The sequence below is a fragment of the Eschrichtius robustus genome, chromosome 3 (genome assembly GCF_028021215.1).
Source record: "Eschrichtius robustus isolate mEscRob2 chromosome 3, mEscRob2.pri, whole genome shotgun sequence".
NCBI classification, from domain to species: domain Eukaryota; kingdom Metazoa; phylum Chordata; class Mammalia; order Artiodactyla; family Eschrichtiidae; genus Eschrichtius; species Eschrichtius robustus.
The window spans coordinates 131,961,663-131,986,270 of record NC_090826.1 but is presented as its reverse complement, the minus strand read 5'-3'; the positions used below and the strand labels follow the sequence as shown (position 1 = coordinate 131,986,270).

At 37.5% G+C, this 24,608-nt stretch overlaps 1 protein-coding gene across 4 annotated transcripts in view; it reads right to left on the bottom strand.

The window, feature by feature from the left end:
- The window catches only part of RABGAP1L (RAB GTPase activating protein 1 like), a 665,825-nt gene that overhangs the window by 160,313 nt on the left and 480,904 nt on the right, over positions 1–24,608 (bottom strand). For all 4 annotated transcript variants that reach the window (XM_068541282.1, XM_068541284.1, XM_068541285.1 and 1 more), the window contains exon 18: positions 22,351–22,392. In XM_068541282.1, coding sequence (XP_068397383.1) covers positions 22,351–22,392 — 42 coding nt within the window. The remainder of the gene's footprint in view (positions 1–22,350; positions 22,393–24,608) is intronic.

The window sequence follows — 24,608 nt, the reverse complement described above, 5'->3', positions numbered from 1 at the left end:
ATTTAAATTAAAAATATTTAATTTGGGAAACATGAGACTTTTGTATTCAAAAGAAGGAGTTTTCAGCATATATAAACTATGTGAAAAGATCTGTATTTACTGGATAAACAATTAACAAATATTAATCAAAAGAAGCAATGGTTAGTGTGCTTTCCTCCTCTCCAATATAACACTTGAAAACAAAGCATAGATCTTTAGGGAAAAAACAAATCTACCTCAAATATTGCTTTCGATGAGGTGCAATCTACTTAAATACAACAACTGCCAAAAGGGATGAGGTTAATCCTTTGGTCCTTTGCTACTCTGTGCATCAATCCTGGAATTAGGGATGCTTGCTGAACATGCAGAAATGCACTTGCCACTCTGGGGAATAAATAGTAAGCTTCAGACTGCTTCTAAGAAATAAATAGACTACCTGGAGAATGCAGAACAAATACATATGAAATATCTAAATAAAACCAAAGAGCGAATGATACATTTTGTAACTGCAGCAGATGCTCATTTCAGGCAGAAAGAGTCAGGAACCATTCTTTAAAGGAGGTAGGACTTAAGCTAGAACATAGGGGCTAGAAGGGCACTGTATAAAAAGAGAAAAGGGGACATGATGTGTAAAATAAAGATGGTTTCAGGATACAGTGCTAGAGTTTAGCTCAAAGACTTTCAATGATAGAATGAAAAGATGAATATAGCATAAGAATCAAGGACATGATAACAGATGTGCAGATCATTATCTATGTAAATAGCGCCCCCTGAAGTTGTGTGTATATAAGCTGCCTTACCCACACATGAATAATGATAATAATAATGAAAAAGAAATATCAAAGGTCTCTGAAAACTTTATAGAGGGTGGCTAAAGATATAAAATTGGAACTTGAAGGGCTTCCCTGGTGGCGCAGTGGTTGAGAATCTGCCTGCCAATGCAGGGGACATGGGTTCGAGCCCTGGTCTGGGAAGATCCCACATGCCACGGAGCAACTGGGCCCGTGAGCCACAACTACTGAGCCTGCGCGTCTGGAGCCTGTGCTCCGCAACAAGAGAGGCCGCGATGGTGAGAGGCCCGCGCACCGCGATGAAGAGTGGTCCCCACTTGCCACAATTAGAGAAAGCCCTCGCAGAGAAACGAAGACCCAACACAGTCATAAATAAATAAATAAATAAATAAATAAATAAAAGAACGTGAATCTCTTAAAAAAAAAAAAAAATTGGAACTTGAGCTAGGACAAAATTTAGGAATTATTTTTTTTGGAAAGTGAATTTATGCAATGCACAAATGCAGAAGGCCCAAAGACATATCTATTGCTAAAAGCTCAGGAAGAAGAGGAACCCACCAAAGGGGTGAGCAGAGAAGTAAGGGTTCTGAACAGTAGAGAACTGGGGAAGAACAGAATGGTACCATCTCTGCAGAATGCTTTTTTCCCCCCAGTCAGTTTAACTAGAGAGTTATGACTAAGTGGGAAGTAAACCACGAAAACTTCTGTTCATATACGCAATCAGCTGTTTTTCTGAGCAGCTTCTATGTCTTAAGACACAAGATTAATATACCATTTTGTTCAGTTGTTGGAATTTAGTACCCATGTGTCCATGCTTCAATTCCTCCAGTTATTAAAAATTTCAAGTTGCAAAATTAAACATATTGTGCAAAGAGTACCCTTTAATAGATACAGGGCTATTCAGGTGATCACTTTCTTCTTGAGTGACCTTTGGTAGTTTGTATTTTTTGAGGGATTTGTCCAAGTTCTCAAATTTATTGTCATAAAGTTGTTCACAATATTTTTATTAATGTTTGTAGAATCTGTAGTGATGTCATCTTTCTCATTTCTGTTACTGGTAATTGTGTCTTCTCTATTTTTTTTCCTGGTCAGTCTCCTTAGAAGTCTTATTAGGTACATAAACGTTTATCATCTTGACAATGTGTTCTCTATTTGTTTGATCTACTCTTTTCCCCTTTTCCTTTTTTTCCTGCTTCTTTTAAATATTTTTTATGGTTTTATTTTATTTTCTTTGTTGGCTTTCAAGCTATAACTCTTTGTTATTTTAGTAGTTGCTTTTGAGTTCCTTTAGCTTATCACCATCTACCTTCAAGTGGTATTATACGCTTCACATACAGTATAAGCGCTGTACAATGGTCATACTAGCACTTCTTCCCTCCTGGCTTTTATTCTATTTCAGGTATCCCCTGCTTTTTGAAAGTTCACTTATGCCACTTCACTTTTACTAAAGACCCACATTAGCACCTGCTTTCGCTAACTAAAGAAATCCAAAGAGGACCTTCACTTTCACAAAAGTGAAGCAAGCCGAGCTGTTATGGAGGCAGCACGCACTCAGAGCAGGGAGGGTGGCACCGGCAAGCTCCTCCCTTGGGAACTATACTCAGCATCTCAGCGTCAAGCCGCCATAGCTTTGAACTGTGTCTGTGAGCATCTGTGCTTCATCTCGATTATCCCACACTACAGTGTTATTATTTTTGTTTAAACAGGGAATTATATTTTAGAGACAATTAATATGAAAAAAGTTTTATATATTCACCTTTCAGTCACAGGATTTCCTTTAACATTTTTAATAACTCATATCTGCTATTATGAATTCTTTCAGGTTTTGTGTGTCTGTAAAAGTACTGTGCCTCCGTTTTTGAGAAATAAATTTTCCCTTTTTTTTGGTTACATACTTTAAAGATGTTGTTCCTATGTCTTATTGCTTGCATTGTTTCTAAAGAGAAATCTGCTTAATACTGATCTTTGTTCTTTCGTTAGATATTGAGTCTCTTTTCTTTGGCAATTTAAAGATTTATCACTGGTTTTGAGCAATTTGATTATGACATGCCTTGGTGCAGTCTTATTCATGTTCCTTTTGCTTGGAATTTAACTGAACTCAGATCTGTGGGTTTATAGTTTTCATCAAGTTTGGAAAAATATCAGCCACTATTTCTTCAAATGTCTTTCTGCCCCTTCCCCCTTGCTTCTTCTTCAAGAACCCCAATTACATATCCAGGAGGCTTTTTGAAGTGTCTCACAACTCCTTTTTCCTTTCTTTCTTTTTAAACATTCCTTCTTTAAATTTTGCATAGTTTCAATTGCTATGTCTTCAAGTCCATTAATCTTTTCTTCCATAATGTCACATCTGACATTAATCCCATTTAATAGATTTCTTAGCTCTATTAAACACAGTAATTTTTATATCTCGAAATTCAATTTGTGTCTTTTTAAAATATTTTCCATTTTTTCCTTAACTTTTTGAACATATGAAATAAAGTTATAATTAGTGTGTTAATGTCACTGCTAATTATAACATGTGGACCTATTTTGATCAGTTGGTTTTTCTCTTCACTGTGGATCAAAATCTGCTTTGACCACATAGATGAAGATGACTCTAAGAGGTTATAAAGTAATGTTTCATAAGAAGCGGTGATTTTGCCCCCCGGGGGACATTTGGTACTGTCTGGAGACTTTCTGTCTTCACTGGTGAAGTACTACTGGCATCTATCAGATAGAGGTCAGATATACTGCTAAACATCCTATACTGCATAAAACAGCCACTCATAACAAAGAATTAGCTGGCCCAAAGTGTCAGTAGTACTGAGTTTGAGAAACCCTGCTGTAGAAAAATAGGATGAAAGGAACTCAGGTCCCTGAATGATCTGATGGAACTGAGCTGCATGCAGGCCTGGACCACCAGCCTATTTCTACAGTCTGTCACATTAAAAACAAAAACAAAAACAAAAAACCTTCTTTCTTATTTAAGGCACTGTATTTTGGGTTAGTACAGCAGTTTAGTCTGTACTCTGATACAGAAATTGGTACCCGGGAGTGAGGTGCTGCCAAAATTAAAACTTAAAACTTAGGTTCTCCGGCTTTGTGTCTGAGTGAAAGACAAGGCAAGAGAACATATATGGCAAGCTGGTAAACTGGTGATCCTTTTTATGCCATGTCACAATATTGGTAAAACTGTTGGCCTGTGATAACTTAAAAGGCAGACTATTATGTGTCTATGATACCTATCACTCTAGAGAAAGTGGTTGGAAAGTGGTCTATAAACTAAACTGCTCGAGTACAGTGATCTGAGGCTTCAGAGCTAGAAAATCTAACTTGTCCCCCCACTAGAAGGATAAACAGGCTCTATATTTTTCCATAAGTATCTCTCACTATGACTTCTCAGCCAAAATACAGAGACAGCCAAGAGGCGAAGATCAAATTAAGGGTGTTGCCTTCCCACCCAAACTTGTGGTTTTAGCTGGCCTTAGTGAAACCACTATTAAAATGGGGGAAGAAGAGAATGGGCCACTAAAAACAAACAGACGAACAAATAAGACAAGAAGACTTAAGAACTATGTCTAGAGGAAAGCTTTGGGTCTGTTTACTCATAATGAACTGATTGCAACCAAAAAACCAAAAGCCTACTAAAATATTGAGGGAATTAATTTCTAAAAGAAATCAAAAGGCTGGCCTAAAAAAACCCAGCCTATTTATTTGATCACTAAAACAACTCTCAGGCTTCCAAATATCCACAAATAGGAGGCAACCTCTGAAAACTGTACAGCTTCCAAGGAGCGTGTACTCTCAAACACTAACTTAGATGTCGCCACAGGGGACAATGGATAATGGCATAGCTGTTCGAAATTAGAACCAGTGGGCAGCCAGATGGGCTAACCAGGAAAGGTTCTCTACTGCTAGAGCAGGGAATCTTGTACATTTCTATGGACCACTGATTATGGTGTGTTTCCCAGTCTTCCCTTTTCAAAATGAGAGTTTTTTATTGTGGTTATACATTTGCCTACCACTTCTGTACACTGTGAGATGAGCAGATACCTTGTCACTGGACTGTAAGGAACCATCCCAGACCTGATATACAGGACTGTGAATTATCCAGAGACCCTTGACTTTCAGCAGATGAAGTTACTGACTGGGGCCTTTGAATGTCTCCCTTGGGAGGGAGGGAGTATTTATGTGTGGGAATAAAGGTGATCATAGATATCGAATGGCCAGAGGGACAGGTAAACTATGACTGACTGTAAATTGTTCTCTAAAAAATTTCCCCCTTCTTCCATAGACATAATTGTTTTAACAGGGCACATGGCTGCTGAGCTACAGACTGTATTTCTTAGCTCCCTTGCAGCTAAGTGTGGCATGGACAAACATTTTGTCGTTGGAATATGATCAAAAGTAATATATTCTAATTCCTCACTATTTGCTTACAATAAAATTGCTTGCTTTCCATTTTTGCTTAAAATTTCCCCCTCTCTCTGAAATGGAACTTACATATGGCATTGACCTAGTTTTAACCATGTACATGAAGACAACATCCTAGGCGACAGCAGAGCAAGAACATATATGGAATCTAAGTCATCTCATGGAGCTGCACTGCCTGCCTTTCTGGGCCAGGCTTCTTCTTTCTGGACTGGTATGTTATGTGTAAAGAGAAATAAACTATCTTATTTTAACCACCATATTTTTCATGGTTTCTCTTTCATGTGCTCTTTCTCTTTTTAAACAGCAGCTTAGCCTATACCCTAATTAATCAAAGTTACATATGCCACAAATAAAAGATTTTGTTATAAATTCATTTGGTTATGCCAAACCCAAATTTCCCTAGTCAGAGGAAAACAACCAAGGAGAAAAAAGAGCGAGTCTACGGAGTGTTTGGTTATTGTATTTCTGGTAAAAGGAGTATATTTTCTCAACGTGCATAAACCAAATATCAAATAAATTTTTATATGCGTCAGTTGAATTTCCTCTGACTGGTTATCCTATTGTGATAATATCTATCGATCGCCACAATGAGTCATCAACCCTGTCAGCACTTTAATGAACAAAATTAGTCTATTCCATGGTGAAAAGCAATACCAGCAACTCTTGCAGATAAAAAGGGTCATAAAAACTTATTGAGCAGTGACATCCTCTGACAAAGGCTCTTGATAATATCTCCCTGTGTTCAGCTCGCACACAATGATTGGTCAGAGTGAAATGGAGTTTGAGTACGGCATTAAACAGAATTCAGGGATGACTTCATACGTCTTAAAGGCTATGAAAGAAGAAATGGATAGGCTGAACTCAGGAATCAGATATTATTCTAGTTAGTCAAGAGCAGAGAATATTTTAATTTCATGATCATTCTTGATAGTGAGTTGGTTTTCATTAGCCTAAATTCAATTATTTGTTGACATAACAATGGCTCCTAGATGCTCTGGCTCTGTTTCTGTCCTATTCAACCAGTGACATTTTAAAACTGGGATGACTATCTTTAAACATGCAGTTGAAGCAGTTCAAAACACACTACCCCAAAATACACCTTGGAACACTGAATATTTTAAGCTGAAGGAATTTGAGAAAATCGCCTTTCCCTACCCTTCCCCCTGAAGCAGGTCATAACACCCTCATGTGAGAGGTGCCCTTCCTACACGTGGAGAAAAAACCATCCTTCTCTCCCAGAGAGAAGGATGCTGAAAAGAATTCAAGCAAACAGGTCTTGCAAAGTTTTTCTCAGTTTATCATATTTCTCAACGACTGTCCACTCTTCATCAAACCTAGCATGAAAACACTCAAGTTTAGCCAGTTCTTCAGGTCTTCACTTTCTTTTGAAGGCTCCTATGTCATGTAAAACATACTAAATAAATTTGTAAGCTTTTCTTCTGTTAATCTGTCTTTGTCAATTCAATATTCAGATCCAGCCATGGTGTCAATTCAATATTCAGATCCAGCCATGGACCCTAAGAGGGTGACTGCTATACAATGTGAAAAAGCATGGAATTTTGGGTGAGAGCTACTGGGATTGTGCATCAAATGAGAATAATAATCTCTTCTTCACAGGGTAGCTGTAAAGTATAACACACACACATACACACACACACACACACACATCTACAGTTTAGTGGTTAAGAACATTGGTTCTGTAGTAAGACAGACCCAATTCTGAGGCCAGTGTGGCATTCACCTAAAGGAATGACTTTAGCCAAGTTATTCAACTTCTCAAAGCCTTGTTTCCTCATCTGTAAATGAGGATATTGACTCATAACAATCTTTATAAGATTTCTGTTAAAGTGAAAGGTCATACATTATGGTAAGTGAAATAAGCCAGTTACAAGAGGACATATACTGTATAATTCTACTTATATGGGGTACCTAAAGTAGCCAAATTCATAGAGGCACAAAGTAGAATGGTGGCTGCTAGGTGCTGGGGGTGGGGGAAAGAGGGAGTAATTATTCAATGGGCTCAGAGTCACAGCTTGGGAAGATGAAAAAGCTCTGGAGATGGATGGTAATGACAATTGAACAACAATGTGAATATATTAATGTCACTGAACTATATGTTTAGAAACAGTAAAAATAGCCAATTTTGTGTTATGTATATTTTACTACAATTTTTTAAAAAAAGAAAAAACTAAAGGCCATGAAGATTAGTTTAAAAGTACAGCATCAGGCACATTTTAAGTGCTTTACAAATGATGACTGTGTTATAATTAATTTTATTTATTAATTATTTTTAAAATGCATTTGATTTCATCACAAATGATAAATGCTGCACAATTACAGAATTATTGATGATAGTCGTTACATTTTTTTATATGGATCTAACATATTCCTTGGGTGTCTGGAAACACCTGGTAAGAATACTGGTAATACAGAGGAGCATACACTAAACACAAACCCTCACATATACACATGCACACAACGAAATTTTACTAGTTTAGAACAAATGGGTTGTTCACATTCAAGAATGTTGCTAAAAGGGGCTTTTAAGTGAGACTATAAGCAATTTGCTGGTATTCATTTTTAATTATAACAGATTGATTATTCTTTTGCATCTAATTTTATTATATTGCTCTGAAAACTCTTTTTGTAAGAGAGACAAAGATAAACTTCAGCCAAGAAGTTAAACAAATGTGATAATTATAATTCTTATCTATTCACTAAAGGACTGAGATGGTTGTGTATAGCATATATATTGTGTGTATGTGTATATACATATATATGGGTATATACACATACATTTATACACACTCACACGTATACATACATATAACAAAGATTGGCCGTCAGCAAGACAGAAATTTAGAGCCTTAGAAACCATATTTTCTTATCCCCTTATTTGTAAATAAGGAAATTATGTGTTAGAAAGGTGAGATGATTTGATTAAGACCCCACATTAAATTGGTGGCAGAAATGTAATCAAAGCCCTTCAGAACCTCATCTCATGTATCACCTTCAAATGCACCACAGCAAAGGACTTGTCTCAGCCGTTCCTCTGCATGCCTCTTTTGCATGCTGTTCACGCTGCCTAAAATGCTCTCCTCAAAGTTCAGTCATCTTTGAAAAATCTTTCCTGGTTCCGCCAGAACGAATATGGTTGCCCTGCCTTTAGGCTCCTGAAGCTCCCTTTTAAAACCCCAGGGCAATCATGCTGGATTATAAGTGTCTACGTGTCTGCCTTCTCCATTACACTCAGGACAACTTGAGGACACACACTGTCATCTCTGGATGCTCCCACACCTGACCCTGGACCTGTCAATAGTAGGCACTCACTGAACGTCTGCGGGATGTGTGACCTAACCAACCATCATCACAGGCTTCTCCAAAAGGAGGCAGGAAAGTTGGCATCAAGAATGCAAGTGGGAAGTTAGCTTTGGAATGAAGGCAGAGCATACCTTCATTAAAGATAGGAGAATATCAGAGGAAGATGGAGAGGGATTTTTTTTAAGTAAAAGAGAAGAAAGCTTGAGTGTTTGTGCTAAGAGTACTCATAGGGGGACACTGAATTTTATTGTTCTTATTTCTGTCAAGTGACCCCGTATTTCCTAGGATACATTAAGTTCATATTAATTACTGACAACTTGGAACATGGCATGTTTAGTCAACCATTCTCCCTTCCTGGCATTTTGGATTGTCTCATGAGAAATAAACAATGAGAAATCACTTCAACAAATTAGTAGTGTTACATAATACACACATAATACTATGATGATATATATATATATTTTCTGATATAAATCCCTAATCCATAAAATGTATGATTTCTGGAACTTTAAAACTTTAAAATTCCTTGAGTATCTTGCACTAGTTAGAAGCTCAAACTTGTGTTTGTTGGTAGTTTTAGCGTTTTCTGGATAGCATCCTAAAACAAACCTATCCTCAAACTAAACATACAACAGAGAAAAGTTGAAAACAAACTAAATATTCACACAACAAATTATGTTGGAAGGGGAAACCAATATAAAGGAGTACCAATGTCACAGAATTGGAGGGCAGGACTACTAGCTTTCCAAAGGAGTAGTGTTTTGCTGCCACCAACAGGGCAACAGGCATTCCTTCATGTAAGTTACAAAACTAACTGAAGGCACAAAACCCATTGCAAATTCAAAAGAATGTTTATGGCTTGCTTCATTTTTTCAGTTCTTTCGCCTTCTAATTTTGTAACCTGCATGACAGCTGCAGAAACTACAGTCCTAATTTCAGTCTGTCACAGATCACCATCTTCATGCTCAGAAACAAAATTTTTTTTACCCAAGTTGGTGAATCAAAGACTAGGGAGAACTAAAATCCATTGTCTATTTTCAAGGTGTTTTGCTCTTCACTTCTTGTTTTTTAACCCTGTATGGTATTCAAATATGGTCCTGCAGGTAGAGAATCTCTGGAACATGAATTGATCCTTCTTTCCGATGTCAACAGAAAGGAAAAGGGGAATTATACTTTGAAAGGTCAAAGGAGTATTTAACCAGCCAGCACAGTGCTGAATAATAACTGACTTTTTACTCTCTCAAATAAACAAGGCCCTATTTTATTTTGTTTTATTTATGGGTTACATCACAGAGTTCTCAGGTACTCCCTACTTTTTTAATGTTTATTGGTCATTTTTGTTTCTATTTTTTTTAATTTTTACTGAAGTATAGTTTATTTACAATGTTGTGTTAGTTTCAGATATATAGCAAAGTGATTCAGTTATACATATATATATATATATATATATATAAATATATATATGTTCTTTTTTAACATTCTCTTCCATTATAGGTTATTACAAGATATTGAGTATAGTTCCCTGTGCTATACAGTAGGTCCTTGTTGGTTATCTATTTTATATATAGTAGTGTATGTATTTCAATCCCAAACTCCTAATTTATCTCTCCCTCCCACTTTCCCCTTTGGTAACCATAAGTTTGTTTTCTCTGTCTGTGAGCCTATCTGTTTTGCAAATAAGTTTATTTGTATCATTTTTTTAGATTTCACATATAAGTGATATATGATATTTGTCTTTCTCTGACTTGCTTCACTTAGTACCATAATCTCTAAGTCCATCCATGTTGCTGCAAAGGGCATTATTTCATTCTTTTTATGGCTGAGTAATATTCCATTGTGTATATATTATATATATATGTGTGTGTGTGTGTGTGTATATATATATATATATATACATATATATATATATATATATATATATATATATATATATATATATATATATATATATATATATATATACGCACACAACATTTTCTTTATCCATTCATCTGTTGACAGACACTTAGGTTGCTTCCATGTCTTGGCTATTGCAAATAGTGCTGAAATGAACACTGGGGTACATGTATCTTTTCAAATTATGGTCTTCTCTAGATATATAAACAAGGCCCAATTTTAGAATTTTTGGGTTCTCTATTAAGACTCTTTTCCTGGTTTGAAGATACTAATAGTGGATGAGCTATGCTTTATAAATTAGGTTTTCTGGTTAAAGCAACCCTTGGTAACCCAACATGAATTAGCTGAATCACAATCCACACCTCAACCCAGGTACTTCTTTTGTCTCCATTTTAAAGGGGCTCCCCTTAACATACTCCTCAGGAACCTCAAGGCCCCACTAAGCAATTGCTACAATCCTAAAAAATGGGCATTGAGATGGAGGAGCACAGAGACAAAACAGACACATTAGCAATTGCTAATAATGAAAATAAGGACCATCCATTTTCTAAGTGTGACTGAATGCCTCCTCTAATTGCACATGTGTTTTCTTCTCCTTGTTCCCTCGCTACCACTTTGTTTAGATAATTTAATTTTGAATGTTTGATCACAGTGTAGTAGATGCTTAGTTGCACACTGGGATCACCTGGGGAGTTTTTTAAAATAGTGATACTTGGGTCCCACCTAGATATTCAAATGAAATTGTTCTGTACAACTCAGAATCAGAAAATGTTTAAAGTTAACTCTAATATACAGGAGATTCTGATGTAGAGTTAAGACTGAGAATTCCTGCTCTACGTAACTCATGAGTATTCCTACCCTTCTGGTTCCGGAACTGCCTGCATCAGATCTTGAGGGTGAGGGATGGGTGAGAGGAGGCATTCAGAAATGTTCGATTTAAACAAATTCCTTGGGACTTAGGTGATTCTGGAGGACACTAACGGTTAAGAATCACTTTGAGTTATACTGCTGTAGGGACTTGCAATACTGTGACATAACTAAAATAAATTGGGACAGTCTCTTACTGTAGATTGGTGGGAAGATATTTTTTTTTTTTTGAGGGAGGAGAAGGGAAGTGAGAAAAAGAGATTTTATTTGTTCACATGCATTAAGAGGACTGTCAGATACTACTTCAAACAACTTAAGAATAGGGACTATGTGTCTACTGTTGTATCCATATCATTAAGCACAGTGTCTGGCTCACAATAGGTGCTCAAAAGTCATTTGCTGAATGAACAAATAAACGAACAAATGTTATTAGTATACAGTGCATTTCATGTGTCCTAGGAGAGTTCTGAATAGGGAATGGAAGATGAGTTGGTAGATAGCAAGTGAAAGATTACAAAATAACAGGTTATTAAAGGTGAGAAAACAAGGAAGTCCTAAAAAGGAATGGTAGGAGGTTATTTTAGCTGTAGAAGGGGCACTGGACAAGGAAGCAGGATAGGACACACAGGGCATGGCTTATGACAGAGCTTCCAGGCTACTGACAGCAGGGTAAACTGGAAGCTTTTGAAGGGGGCCAAAATAAGAAATATGAATGGCTATTTCTCCAATGGAATTCCAGACAGATTTCTGGAAAGAAGGTTCAGTGACATAAAAACTTGTCGTAGCAAGCTACTGATATGAGGGAAGTTTATTTAAGGAAAGAGATGTTTCAGTTAAGCATTTGGATTCTATTTGATATACAAATCAGAATCACACAAGCTGAACTGGAAAAAAAAAGTACTATAACACAAATATATTTTCTATTTCTCATGTAATGTGAAATTATTTCTTTCTAAAAGCTGAATACTGAAGTAAATGGAGTAGGCAGGGACAAATGAATAATCTCTGAGAAAAAAGTTTTTTAATTAAGCAAGTAGATTACATAAGCCCAGACATACACAAAGCTTCTTCTTTTAAAAATAATAAAATCTGCAAAAAAGTCAATTATATTTCAACATAGCTGAAAAAAAAAGTACTGGAGTTTCTTATAAATCTAGTCTGAATCACAGTGATGACAAACACAAAAATCACATAGAAGAGTACAATGAAGGTTTCTCCAGAATAAGGGGAAGAGCTTTACTACTCCTTACACATGGCAATTTTGATCTTTAGCAAATAATTTGTTCATCACCCTAATATGGCTGAACTACTACCACATGTGGCAGAAAAAGGTGGTGGTGATAGTAGTGGTAGTGGTAGTCCAGAAATGGAGATCTAAGTAATAAAACTTTTCTGAAAGAAAGTAAATGAGATCAAGAACAAGACAAAGATGCAGGCTCTTTCCACTTTTATTCAACTTTGCTCTGGAGCACCCCGAGCCCTGCCCTCCCCATGCAGCAGCTGGGTCACAATTGGTCCAGGCAAGTGTCCTGAGCCCCACCCTCCCCATGCAGTAGCCTAGAGGCAACCAGCCTGGGTGGGTGTCCTGAGCCCCACCCAACCTGTGCAGAGACTGAGCCACAACCAGTACGGTAGAGCTTCCCAAGTCCCACCTTAGCACAGAAGTTATAGAGGCGCAACTGGGCTGGGTGAGCACCCTAAGCCTTGCCCCCCTTACACAGCAAATGAGTCACAACTGGTTGGGTGAGTGCTCTTAACCTTTCCCACTCCACACAGAGCTGGGACAGGTGAGCACCCTGAGTCCTGCCCTCCCTGCATAGCAGCCCAGCAGAAACCAGGCTGGGCCAGGGCCCTGAGCCCCACTCTCCCTGTGCAGCAGATGGGCCACAATTGAGCAGGTGAGCACCTGGAGCTCCACCCTCCCCTCACAGCAGTCTCAGCCCTATTCCAAGCAGCAGGTGCATGTAGCCCACGTGACAGATACCCATAGAGGGCCTGGTTCTGGTGGCCAGCGGAGATTGTGCTTCTTGGCCATAAGGAACAGCTCCTACCAAAGACCACTCCTTCAAGACGGAGGGAGACAGGCATTTTCCCTAATACATAGAGACAAACACAGAGAGGCAAAATGAGGAGATGGAGGAATATGTTCCAAACCAAAGAACATGGCAAATCCCCAGAAAAAAAGACCTTAATGAAATGGAGGTAAGCAATCTACCTAATAAAGAGTTCAAAATAATGATCATAACGATGCTCACTGATCTCAGGAGAAGAATGGAAGAACACAGACAGAACTTCAACAAATATACAGAAAATATAAGAAAGAATCAAACAGAAATTATACTAAACTGAAAAATACACTAGAAGGGTTCAACAGCAGAATGAATGAAATACAAGCACAAATCAGTGAGCTGAAAGACAAAGCAATGGAAAACACCCAGACAGAGCAGCAAACTGAAAAAAGAATTTTGAAGAGTGAGGAAGGGACTTCCCTGGTGGCGCAGTGGTTAAGAATCCGCCTGCCAATGCAGGGGACACGGGTTCAAGCCCTGGTCCGGGAAGATCCCACATGCTGCAGAGCAACTAAGCCCGTGCCCCACAACTACTGAGCCTGTGCTCTAGAGCCTGCAAGCCACAACTACTGAGCCCTCGTGCCACAACTACTGAAGCCTGCATGCCTAAAGCCCGTGCTCCACAACAAGAGAAGCCACCGCAATGAGAAGCACGTGCACCGCAACGAAGGGTAGCCCTCACTCGCTGCAACTAGAGAAAGCCTGTGCACAGCAACGAAGACCCAACACAGCCAAAAATAAATAAATTAATTAATTTTTTTAAAAAGTGAGGAAACATTAAGGGACCTCTGGGACAAGATCAAGTGAAATAACATTTAAGTGATAGGGGTCTCAAGAGGATAGGAGAAAAAGAAAAAGCCAGAAAAACTATTCGAAGAAATAACGGGTGAAAATTTCCCTAATTTGGGGAAGGAAAAAGACATCCAGGTCCAGGAAGCCCAGAAAGTTCCAAATAGGATGAATCCAAAGAGAAACACACTGAGACACATTATAATGAAAATGGTAAAAGTTAAGGATAGAGACTCTTAAAACCAGCAAGAGAAAAGCAACTTATTACTTACAAGGGAAACCCCATAAGGCTATCAGCAGATTTTTTTCAGCAGAAACTTAACAGGCCAGAAAAGAGTGGCATGACATATTCAAAATGCTGAAAGAAAAAAACCCCTGCCAACCAAGAATTCTCTACCTGGCAAAGTTATTGTTCAGAATTTAAGGAGAGATTAAGAGTTTTCCAGATAAGCAAAAGCTAAAGGAGTTCGTCACCACTAAATTGGCCTTATAAGAAATACTAAAGGGACTTCCCTAAACTAAAAAGGAAAGGCACTAATTAATAATGAAAACATATGAAAGTAAAAATCATACCAAAAAAGGTAAACAAATACTAAAGGTAGTGGATTAATCACTTACAAAGCATATATGAAGGGTTAGACAAAATTATTAAAATTAATTAAAAATACAATAAGTAAGAGATACATAAACTAAAAAGATGTAAAATGTGTCATCAAAAATATGAAACGCAGTGACTGTACATGCATAGGATGTTACATGTAAACCCCACAGTAACCACAAAGAAAAAACTTATAGTAAATACACAGAAAAAAATGAGAAAGGGATCTAAATATAATACTAAAGAAAACAATCAAAACACAAGGGAAGAGAGGAAGAGAAGAAGAAAGGAACAGAGAGGAGCTACAAAAACAGCCAGAAAAAAATTAACAAAATGACAATAAGTATATACTTATCAAAAATTACTTTAAACATAAATGGACTAAATTCTCCAAACAAAAGGCACAGAATAGCTGAATGGTTAAAAAAATAAGACCTATATGCTGCCTACAAGAGACTCACTTCAATCTAAAGGCAGTTGCAGACTGAAAGTGAAGGGATAGAAAAAGATATACCATACAATTGAAAACAAAAAGAAAGAAGCTGGGATATCAACATTTATATCAGAAAAATGAACTTTAAAACGAAGACTGTAACAAGAGACAAAGAAGGACATTACATAATGATAAAGGGGTCAATCCAACAAGAGGATATAACATTTGCAAGAATTAATACACCCAACATAGGAGCACCTAAATATATTGGGTTGGCCAAAAAGTTCATTTGGGTTCTTCCATAACACCTTACGAAAACCCAAATGAATTTTTTGGCCAACCCAATATAAAGTAAATATTAATAGAAATAAAGAGAGAAATAGAGAGCAATACAATTATAGCAGGGGACTTCAATTACGCCACTTACATGAATGAGTAGAGCATCCAGACAGAAAATAAATAAGGGAATATTGGTTTTAAATGATCAAGGGACTTAATAGAGATATACAGCATATTTCATCCAAAAACAGCACAATGCATTCTTTTCAAGTGCACACGAATCATTCTGCAGGATAGATCACACGTTAGGCCACAAAACAAGTCTCAATACATTTAAGAAGATTAAAATCTTATCAAGAATCTCTTCCAACCACAATGATACGAAACCAGAAATTAATTATAAGAAAACTGGAAAAGACACAAACACATGGAGACCAAACAACATGCTATTAAACAACCAATGTGTCAATAAGGAAATCAAAGAGGAAATTTTTAAAAACCTTGAGACAAACAGAAACGGAAACACGATGTTCCAAAATCTTTCAGATGCAGCAAAAGCAGTTCTAGGAGGGAAGTTCACAGCAATACAGGCGTACTTCAAGAAACAAGAAAAATTTTAACTGAAAAAGCCTAACTTTACATTTAAAGGAAATAGAAAAAGAAGAACAAACACGGCCAAAAGTTAGTAGAAGGAAGTAAATAATAAAAACCAGAAGAGAAATAAATGAAATAGAGACCAAAAAAAAAAAAAAAAAAAAAATAGAAAAGATCAATAAAACTAAAAGCTGGTTCTTTAGAAAGATAAACAAAGTCAATAAACCTTCAGCCAGACTCATCAAGAAAAAAGGAGGAGGGCCCAAATAAATAAAATCAGAAATGAAAGAGGAAAAATTACTACCAATATCACAGAAGTACAAAGGATCATAAGAGAATACTATGAATAATTATACACCAACAAATTAGACAACCTACAAGAAATGGACAAATTCCTAAAAACATACAATCCTCCAAGACTGAATCACGAAGAAACAGAAAATCTGAACAGACCGATTACTAGTAATGAAATTGAATCCATAATCAAAAAACCCTCAACAAAAAAAAGTCCACATCCAGAAGGTTTCACAGGTGAATTCTACCAAACATTTAAAGAAGAGTTGATACCTATTTTTCTCAAATTATTCCAAAAAACTGAAGAGGAAGGAACTCTTTCAAACTCACTTTAGGATGCCAGCATTTCCCTAATACCAAGCCAGACAAAGACACTACAAAAAGGAAAATTTTAGGCTAATATCGCTGATGAACATGGATACAAAAATCCTCAACAAAATATATTAGCAGGGACTTCCCTGGTGGTGCAGTGGATAAGACTCCGTGCTCCCAATGCAGGGGGCCCGGGTTCGATCCCTGGTCAGGGAACTAGATCCCACATGCACACTGCAACTAAGAGTTCACATGCCGCAACTAAGGAGCCTGTGAGCTGTAACTAAGAAGCCCTCCTGCCACAACTAAGGAGCAGGTGAGCCGCAACTAAGGAGCCCTAGAGCTGCAACTAAGGACCCCGCCTGCTGCAACTAAAAGAAGCCCATGTGCCACAACTAAGGAGCCCACGAGGCACAACTAAGGAGGCTGCCTGCTGCAACTAAGACCCAGTGCAGCTAAATAAATAAATAAATATTAGCAAACCAAATTCAACAGTACATTAAAAAAACATACACCATGATCAAGTAGGATTTATCCCAAGGATGCAAGGGTGGTTTAACACCCGCAAATCAATCAACGTGATGTGTAACATTAACAGAATAAAGGCTGAAGGTCAATGGAACTCCAAATTGATGACTAGGGACAAAAAAAGGAGTGAGTAAAGGAAAATGAGAAGAAGTAGAGAGGGAGATAAAAAATAAGAAGCCAAAGGAGAATGTAAGAAGGAGAGAAGGAGAGAAGGAGAAGAAGAGGGAGGGGGAGGAGAGGGAGAGGGAAAGGAGGAGGAGGAGGAGGAAGAGGAGAAGCTCTACGTGTAATAATAGCACCTGCGTGCACTGTAGTACTTACTAAGTTACAGGCACCAATCATATATTAACTCATTAAACTCTAACAACAATCCTACGTGATAGGTATTACTAATATCCCCATTTTAAAGATGGGTAAACTGTAAGTTCCCTAAGATCACTGGATAAATTGTCAGAGATGGGATTTGACCTCAGGAGGAAGAGGGGGAGGAGGAGAAAAGGAAGTGCTGTGTCATGCTGCTTTGAAAACTGGTGAGAGATCAAGTTAGATAAAAATGGAAAGATGTCTACTAGATTTCATTCGTGACGACCAAAAACGCTTCAGTAGAATGATAAGGAAACACACCATAGTGGAGAGGGTTGAAAAGCCAAAAACATCAAAGATATATACTTAAGAAATTTCACATAATACATAAAGCCGCTCCAAGCTAAGGCTCATTCTTCTAAAATTTAGCCAGGATCAACTGACTTCCTTAAAAAAACTAGATGTTTCTAAACAAAAGAACATAACATTGGAGTCTTCAAAATTGTCTGAGGAGTTTCACTTGTTTACAACGAAACAAATTATTAATAATAATTACTTTTTAAGCTGCTTTGTTTTAAAACTTGCTTTCAGGGTCCATAAAAGTGCATATTTAGAAATTTTGTTTTTTCAAGAGTATGGTTGCTAACAGAAAGCAATTTTGCAATATGCATCAAAAATTAAAATGTGATTATAGTTTGACCTAGCAATTACACTCCTAGGAATTTATCCTGAAGATATTATTAGATAAGTATGCAAAGATAGACGTTTAAGGATGTTTGTTACAGTTTTGTTTAACAGGAAACTCTGGAAACGACTTTAATGTCCATAAAAATTAAATATAAAATGGTTAAATAAATTATGATACATACAACAGAAAAATAAGCAGCCATTTAAAAGGCTAAGCAAGTTCTATGTGTAATAATAGCACCTGGGTGCACTGTAGTGCTTACTAAGTTACAGGCACCAACTGTATATTAACTCATTAAACCTGAACAACAATCTTATGGGATAGGTATTACTAACCTCCCCATTTTAAAGATGGAGAAACTGTAATTTACCTAAGATCACCGGATAAATTGTGTGAGATGGGACTTAAACTCAACCAGTCTGGCTCCAGCATCCATGCTTTTAACCACTACATGTGTGTAGTGACAAGGAAAGATATGCATAATATATTATTAAATGAAAAACAGTCTTGTTCAACAGCATTTTTTTAAAGAAAATAAATATGTTCATCCTTTCACATTGTTCTTTTAGATTTACCCACTACCTCCCCATCTTCTTATCTGTAACCCTCAAAGCCATATTAAAACATATTGGTTTATATATACATATATGTGTATATGTAGGTAGGTAATGCATGCTTACATATTCAATAGACTAAAGCATGCGAGAAAGATTTTATACCCAATTTTTATTATGGTTACCTCTGGGGTAGGGTTATGAATGGCCTTTTCTTTTTTTCTACTGGAGTATAGTTGATTTACAATGTTGTGTTAGTTTCAGGTGTACATCAAAGTGAATCAGTTGTACATATACATATATCCACTCTTATTTTAGATTCCTTTCCCTTATAGGTTATTACAGAATATTGAGTAGAGTTCCCTGTGCTATATAGTAGGTCCTTATTAGTGATCTATTTTATATATAGTAGTGTGTGTATGTCAATCCCAGCACATATAAGACACAAAATGAGCTTGGGGGTGGAGGCTGGGGAGAGAAAAACATTCTGTCATTTACTTCTTAATCACTGTTGGAAAGCAAAGAGCCTATTCTGATTGGAAATTTTCTCTGCCAACATGAAGTGGCTAAGATTAATTCTGACTGATCATCTCCAATCTATTATAATGTACTATGCTATGACTACTGAATGTTTCATATAATAAGTGAATTAGATTTTTAGGAATATATCCAACCTACCTAGTGGACACTGCCAACATCCTAAATGATTTAATGATGCTACCTACTGGAGCGAATCATTCTTTTAGCTCAGTAGCTTTCTAGCTGCCTGGTAGACTGTTTCTAACCCAAAAGGAAGTAGCTCCCATTCAGAAAGTAGGTGTCTATAAACCATACTGAGCAACAGAGACGTTTACCGATGTTTATGCTGCTTAAAATTATAAATTCAGCTTTGCCTTTTCTAAGCCAAAAGATTTTAGGCAATCTGGGGCCTTGGCTCCCTCAATAATCAACTGAGGGAGAGAATTAGATCGTTTTCTCTAACACAGTTCATGATTCTCCTACAAATAACACATTTGATATGTGCTAATGAGATAACCTACGTTAACACCTAGCGCACAGTAAGTGCTCAAGTAATGTTATTTCCCTTTCTGATTCCCCTCATCACAAGAAATACAGAGAAATCTAAGGTCCCTCTGCAGCTATACTGAAAATTAGTTAGGCTGGGTTCATAAGCACTTTGAACTATCCCTAATTGTGTTATTCTGATATAAACAAGTTTATATTCTTTTATCTGATAGATTAGAAGCTAAAAGTTAGTCACTGTCAAATGTGTTTGGAGTACTCTTTTTCTAGGTGGGGCAATCAGATCAATTAAGTACACTTCAGTGCAGCTTATATATGTACTGTCTCTATGTGAGGTCAGCTCCAGGACTCAAACAAGGAAGAGAGATAAATATAAACCTATAGTAATGGGAAAGCTCTCCTTTTTATCTTCTCTAACTAGACATTCTCCAGGATGATATTAGATGAGTATCCATGCATTGCTAGAGAAGATACAAAAGCCTTTCTGCCCAGTGGCCAGAGAATGTCCCCTGCACAGGCCATGTCTGGGTTAACATGGCCATAAATAAATGAAAACAATACAATCAAGCCCCCAAAACCTGTCAACCAGGGGGATAATTTACCAGATGAATAAATTATTAGGCTGACACAGAGTACAGGTCTGATATCCAGAGGCGAAGTCCTGGGTTACCCTCAAAAGACGGACAAAGCACGGGCTAAGAGCACTAGTAAAGAAAGGTCATTAAAAATGAGAAAAGGCATTTTGGGAAAGATGTAATATCTGAAACAAAAAAAATTAGACATGATAGGAAAAATCAAATCTTTGTTGGACTTCCTTATACTTACTTTACGGTTTAATATTGTTTTTAGTCTTAATTACATAATACTTTCACTGCTTAGGCAGTCTAAAAGTCTTATTCCAGCCCTCTGCAGAAAGCATCTTTTGGTTTTGATTTGTTTTAATGACAAGAAAAAAAAATGAGGTAGAGATCCATGATTTCATTGAAAGATATACGCAAAGACGCTTGTTACTTTATTGAAAATATTTAAAATATTTTCCTTAACTTCTAAAGTAACTTTGTCACGTGAACTGTTCATATCTAAACTCAAAATGATTTAATGAAACATTTGAAGTACAGTTTACGCACTTCATAAAAAACAAATGTTTGACAGAATAAGAGATGAGGAGCAGCAGCCCACATCTTGAGTTGCATAGGGCTTATATTATGTGATGCCTTTGTTTGGAATCAAGGTATTTAACGGTTGAGTACGGAAGCTCGGGCTTCCCTGGTGGCGCAGTGGTTGAGAATCCGCCTGCCAATGCAGGGGACACGGGTTCAAGCCCTGGTCTGGGAAGATCCCACATGCCACGGAGCGGCTGGGCCTGTAAGCCACAACTGCTGAGCCTGCGCATCTGGAGCCTGTGCTCCGCAACAAGAGGGGCCGCGATAGTGAGAGGCCCGCGCACCGCGATGAAGAGTGACCCCCCCCCGCCACTTGCCGCAACTAGAGAAAGCCCTCGCACAGAAACGAAGACCCAACACAGCCAAAAATAAATAAATTAATAAATAAAAATTAAAATGGAGATTTCTTTTAAAAAAAAAAAAAAGTATGGAAGCTCTCCTAAAATATCAAGAGCTTCTCTGAAGATTCAAGTTATTATCTTTTGGGAAATCTGGAAGAATTATAGGGAATCTAGTAACAAATTCTGAATTACTTCATCAATATAATAGTAATCACAATAATGACAGCTACCATTTATTAGGCGATACAATTTTCCAGACATTATGTTAAGAGAATTTTATGTATCATATGGTTTAGCAATCCTATAAATTAGTTTTCATTATTATCTCAAAATTCGGGGTCTGAGTACTAGGAGTAATTTGCCCAAAGTCATACACTAGAGCTGATATTAGAACCAAATCTGTCTTGAGTCCGGTGTCTGCAATTTTAACCATTACATTTTACTGGGAAAAGGGTGAGCCTGCATCTTTTTATAAACAAGGCAATTATCACCTTCAATAACAGAACTTCATCTTTAACTGAAGGACAAAAACCAACCAGGTTATTTTCATCAACTCTGCAGCAAATGTCTTGCTGTTTCCACACTTTTAAAGCTGCATTGATATGTTGATATAAAATCCAACAAGGTAATTATAATTGAAATCTAACATGTCTTATAAATTTCTAGCTATCAGAGAAAGAACTGCAAATTGAAATGTAGCAGTTTCTTTTTTAGTCAGTGTATTACAGAAGCTTTCTAATAATTCAATTATATGTTTAGGTACCTTTAGGGATGTTATTATGATAAGTATTTTAAGAAGAAAGCTGGCATTATTTTGACAGAAAACAGGTTTTTTTCTCATATCATAGAACTTGAATGAATGGAAATATTTTTATCTTACTGGAAAAAGTGCTGTGATAGCAAGATTAAATGGATTATAAGAAAACCAAACTTGAAATAAACAACAACAAAAAAGGACGGGGGAAGGAGAGAGGATCAGAGTTACTCAGAGAAGTCGTTTTTTTTCTTTCTTTCAAGAATCTAGAATGAGTCAAAGGCTGTAACTTGAATGATGCCCAGTTCCAAGGGCAGAGAGGTAAGACAGTTTGGTAACTTAAACATAAAAACAGACTTACCTTTAGGAGAGCCAAGGCTACATGAAAGATTATGTTCAAACCCTGAAACAGAAAAAGAGAGTCAAAATCAATACTGTCACATCTATCACTATTTTATTAAGTATTTTCCCAAGACTTCCATACATCATTAGTAAAATCTGTTTTCATTTTCACATACAATAATAATTAAACATGAGATTTTTAAAGGTCTTTTCCCTTCTCTGAGAGGCTTATTATAAATTTTAGGTGCTATTTAATGAATGCTCACATAAAATTATTGTTTTTACAATAAATTGGCTCAGGGCTTGCAAAAGTCAAGTTCCTTGATCAAAATGGCAGTGACACTGAAGTCTAAAGTTATTAATTGAAATTTGTAAGTCTTATCTGTGTGATGTGGTTAAACTGCCAGTGGCGAACAAAACAAAACAAAGAAAAATAGTGTTTCCGATAACTGGGACAGACTGTATGAGGGGAATTATAAGCATCACACTGGATTTCCACTACTGTTCTTATTGCTTTGTTGTTTGTTTTAGTGCTTGCTTTCAAGTAGTATGTGTACAACTAGAGGTGGTAATTAGGGGCTATTTGCTAGACTCCCTTGTCCCTTTTTTCCTGAAAACCAGAGCAATATTTCTTCATGAATAAAGAAATTAAATAGTTTGTTAAGAAAAACATACTGGGGCTGAATTTTGACTCTGAGTTCAGCCCAATGACTCTGAAGAAATGTTGAGATATTAAAGTCAAGAGACAGGAATCTTAAATGCTCAAGGTGACAGAGTCAGAAACAAAGTTGCCACAGAATACACAGTTTCCTTGTCATGCAAGTCATCATACATGAGAAGAAAGACCTTTCAAATTTGAGCTGACATCTCCCATAAGCCCAGGGTCTATTTGATGTGCCCTCTTCAGCTTGGTCACAAATATAATCTATCTACCTTCTGGATATAGAGCTGTACCAGATGTGTTATGCAAAGAACCTTTAATAAACCATCCTTTTACTGTCTCCAAAATCAGAAGCAAGAATTAGGACTAGGTAATTGATGCCGAAAACTCGGCTTCTGTGCACCAGTGCCAAATTGAATCTCGGAGACAGAGTTTTCGGTGAAGTAGAAAACAATAGTTCTTTTGCTTTGCCAGGCAAAAGGGGGACGCAGCGGGCTCCTGCCCTGAAAAACTGTGTGTCCCAACTGGGAGGATTTGGTGAGTTTTAGAGCAATAGTTCAAGGGTGGGGTTGCTGATAAGATTAGGGTGTGTGCAAGGCCTACACTCCTTTAATCTGGTCTCAGGTAATCTCTTGATGGGCTTCTCTGGTTTCTCTTTAATCTGGCCTCAGGTGGCCTTCTCTGGTGCTCCTCCCTTGTCTCTGAATCCTCTCCCTTCTCTGATTAGCAACTCTTTGAATCTGCCTTTTGGGACTCAGGAAGGTCATGGAGGCTGCAGTCTGTTCCCTGCAAACAAGGAACATGGGACGCAGAAAGGTTTCCATGCCCCGGAGCCCCAGAGGGTCCTGCTCAGTTTCATAATTAGAGTGCATTCCTGTTATAATATGCTAATCTTTCATATTCAACTACCAAACATATGACATAATAGTAAGAAGGGATGAAAGATAAACACAAAATCTTTGGTTGAAGGTTTTGGGTGCACTCAGTTAATCCTTTAAGAATCAGAAAGCAGTAGGAAGTATAATCAGGCCAGGAGACAAAATCAAATTGACAGAGTGCATCACCACTCCAAGCAATGATTCTAGACTGGTTTTGATCACAAGTAGAAAAAAAAGGAGACCACGATCACTATCAAAAGAACATGGGTTAGGGGCTTCCCTGGTGGCGCAGTGGTTAAGAATCCACCTGCCAATGCAGGGGACACGGGTTCGAGCCCTGGTCCAGGAAGATCCCACATGCCATGGAGCAACTAAGCCCATGCACCACAACTACGGAGCCTGCGCTCAACAGCCCACGTGCACAATGACTGAAGCCTGCGTGCCTAGAGCCCGTGCTCTGCAACAAGAGAACCCACCGCAATGAGAAGCCCGCGCACCACAACGAAGAGTAGCCCCCACTGGCCACAACTAGAGAAAGCCCACGAGCAGCAACAAGACCCAACGCAGCCAAAAATAAACAAGTTTTTAAAAAAAAAAAAAAAAAGAAAAGAACATGGGTTACAATTCAGCAGAATTTGCTTTCCTCATCTAAATTTGGGTCCTCACCCGCTAGCTGCTGCCCACTTGCAGGCCCTGCTACACATATCCTCCAACCCCACGTCGCAGCGGCTTGGCACA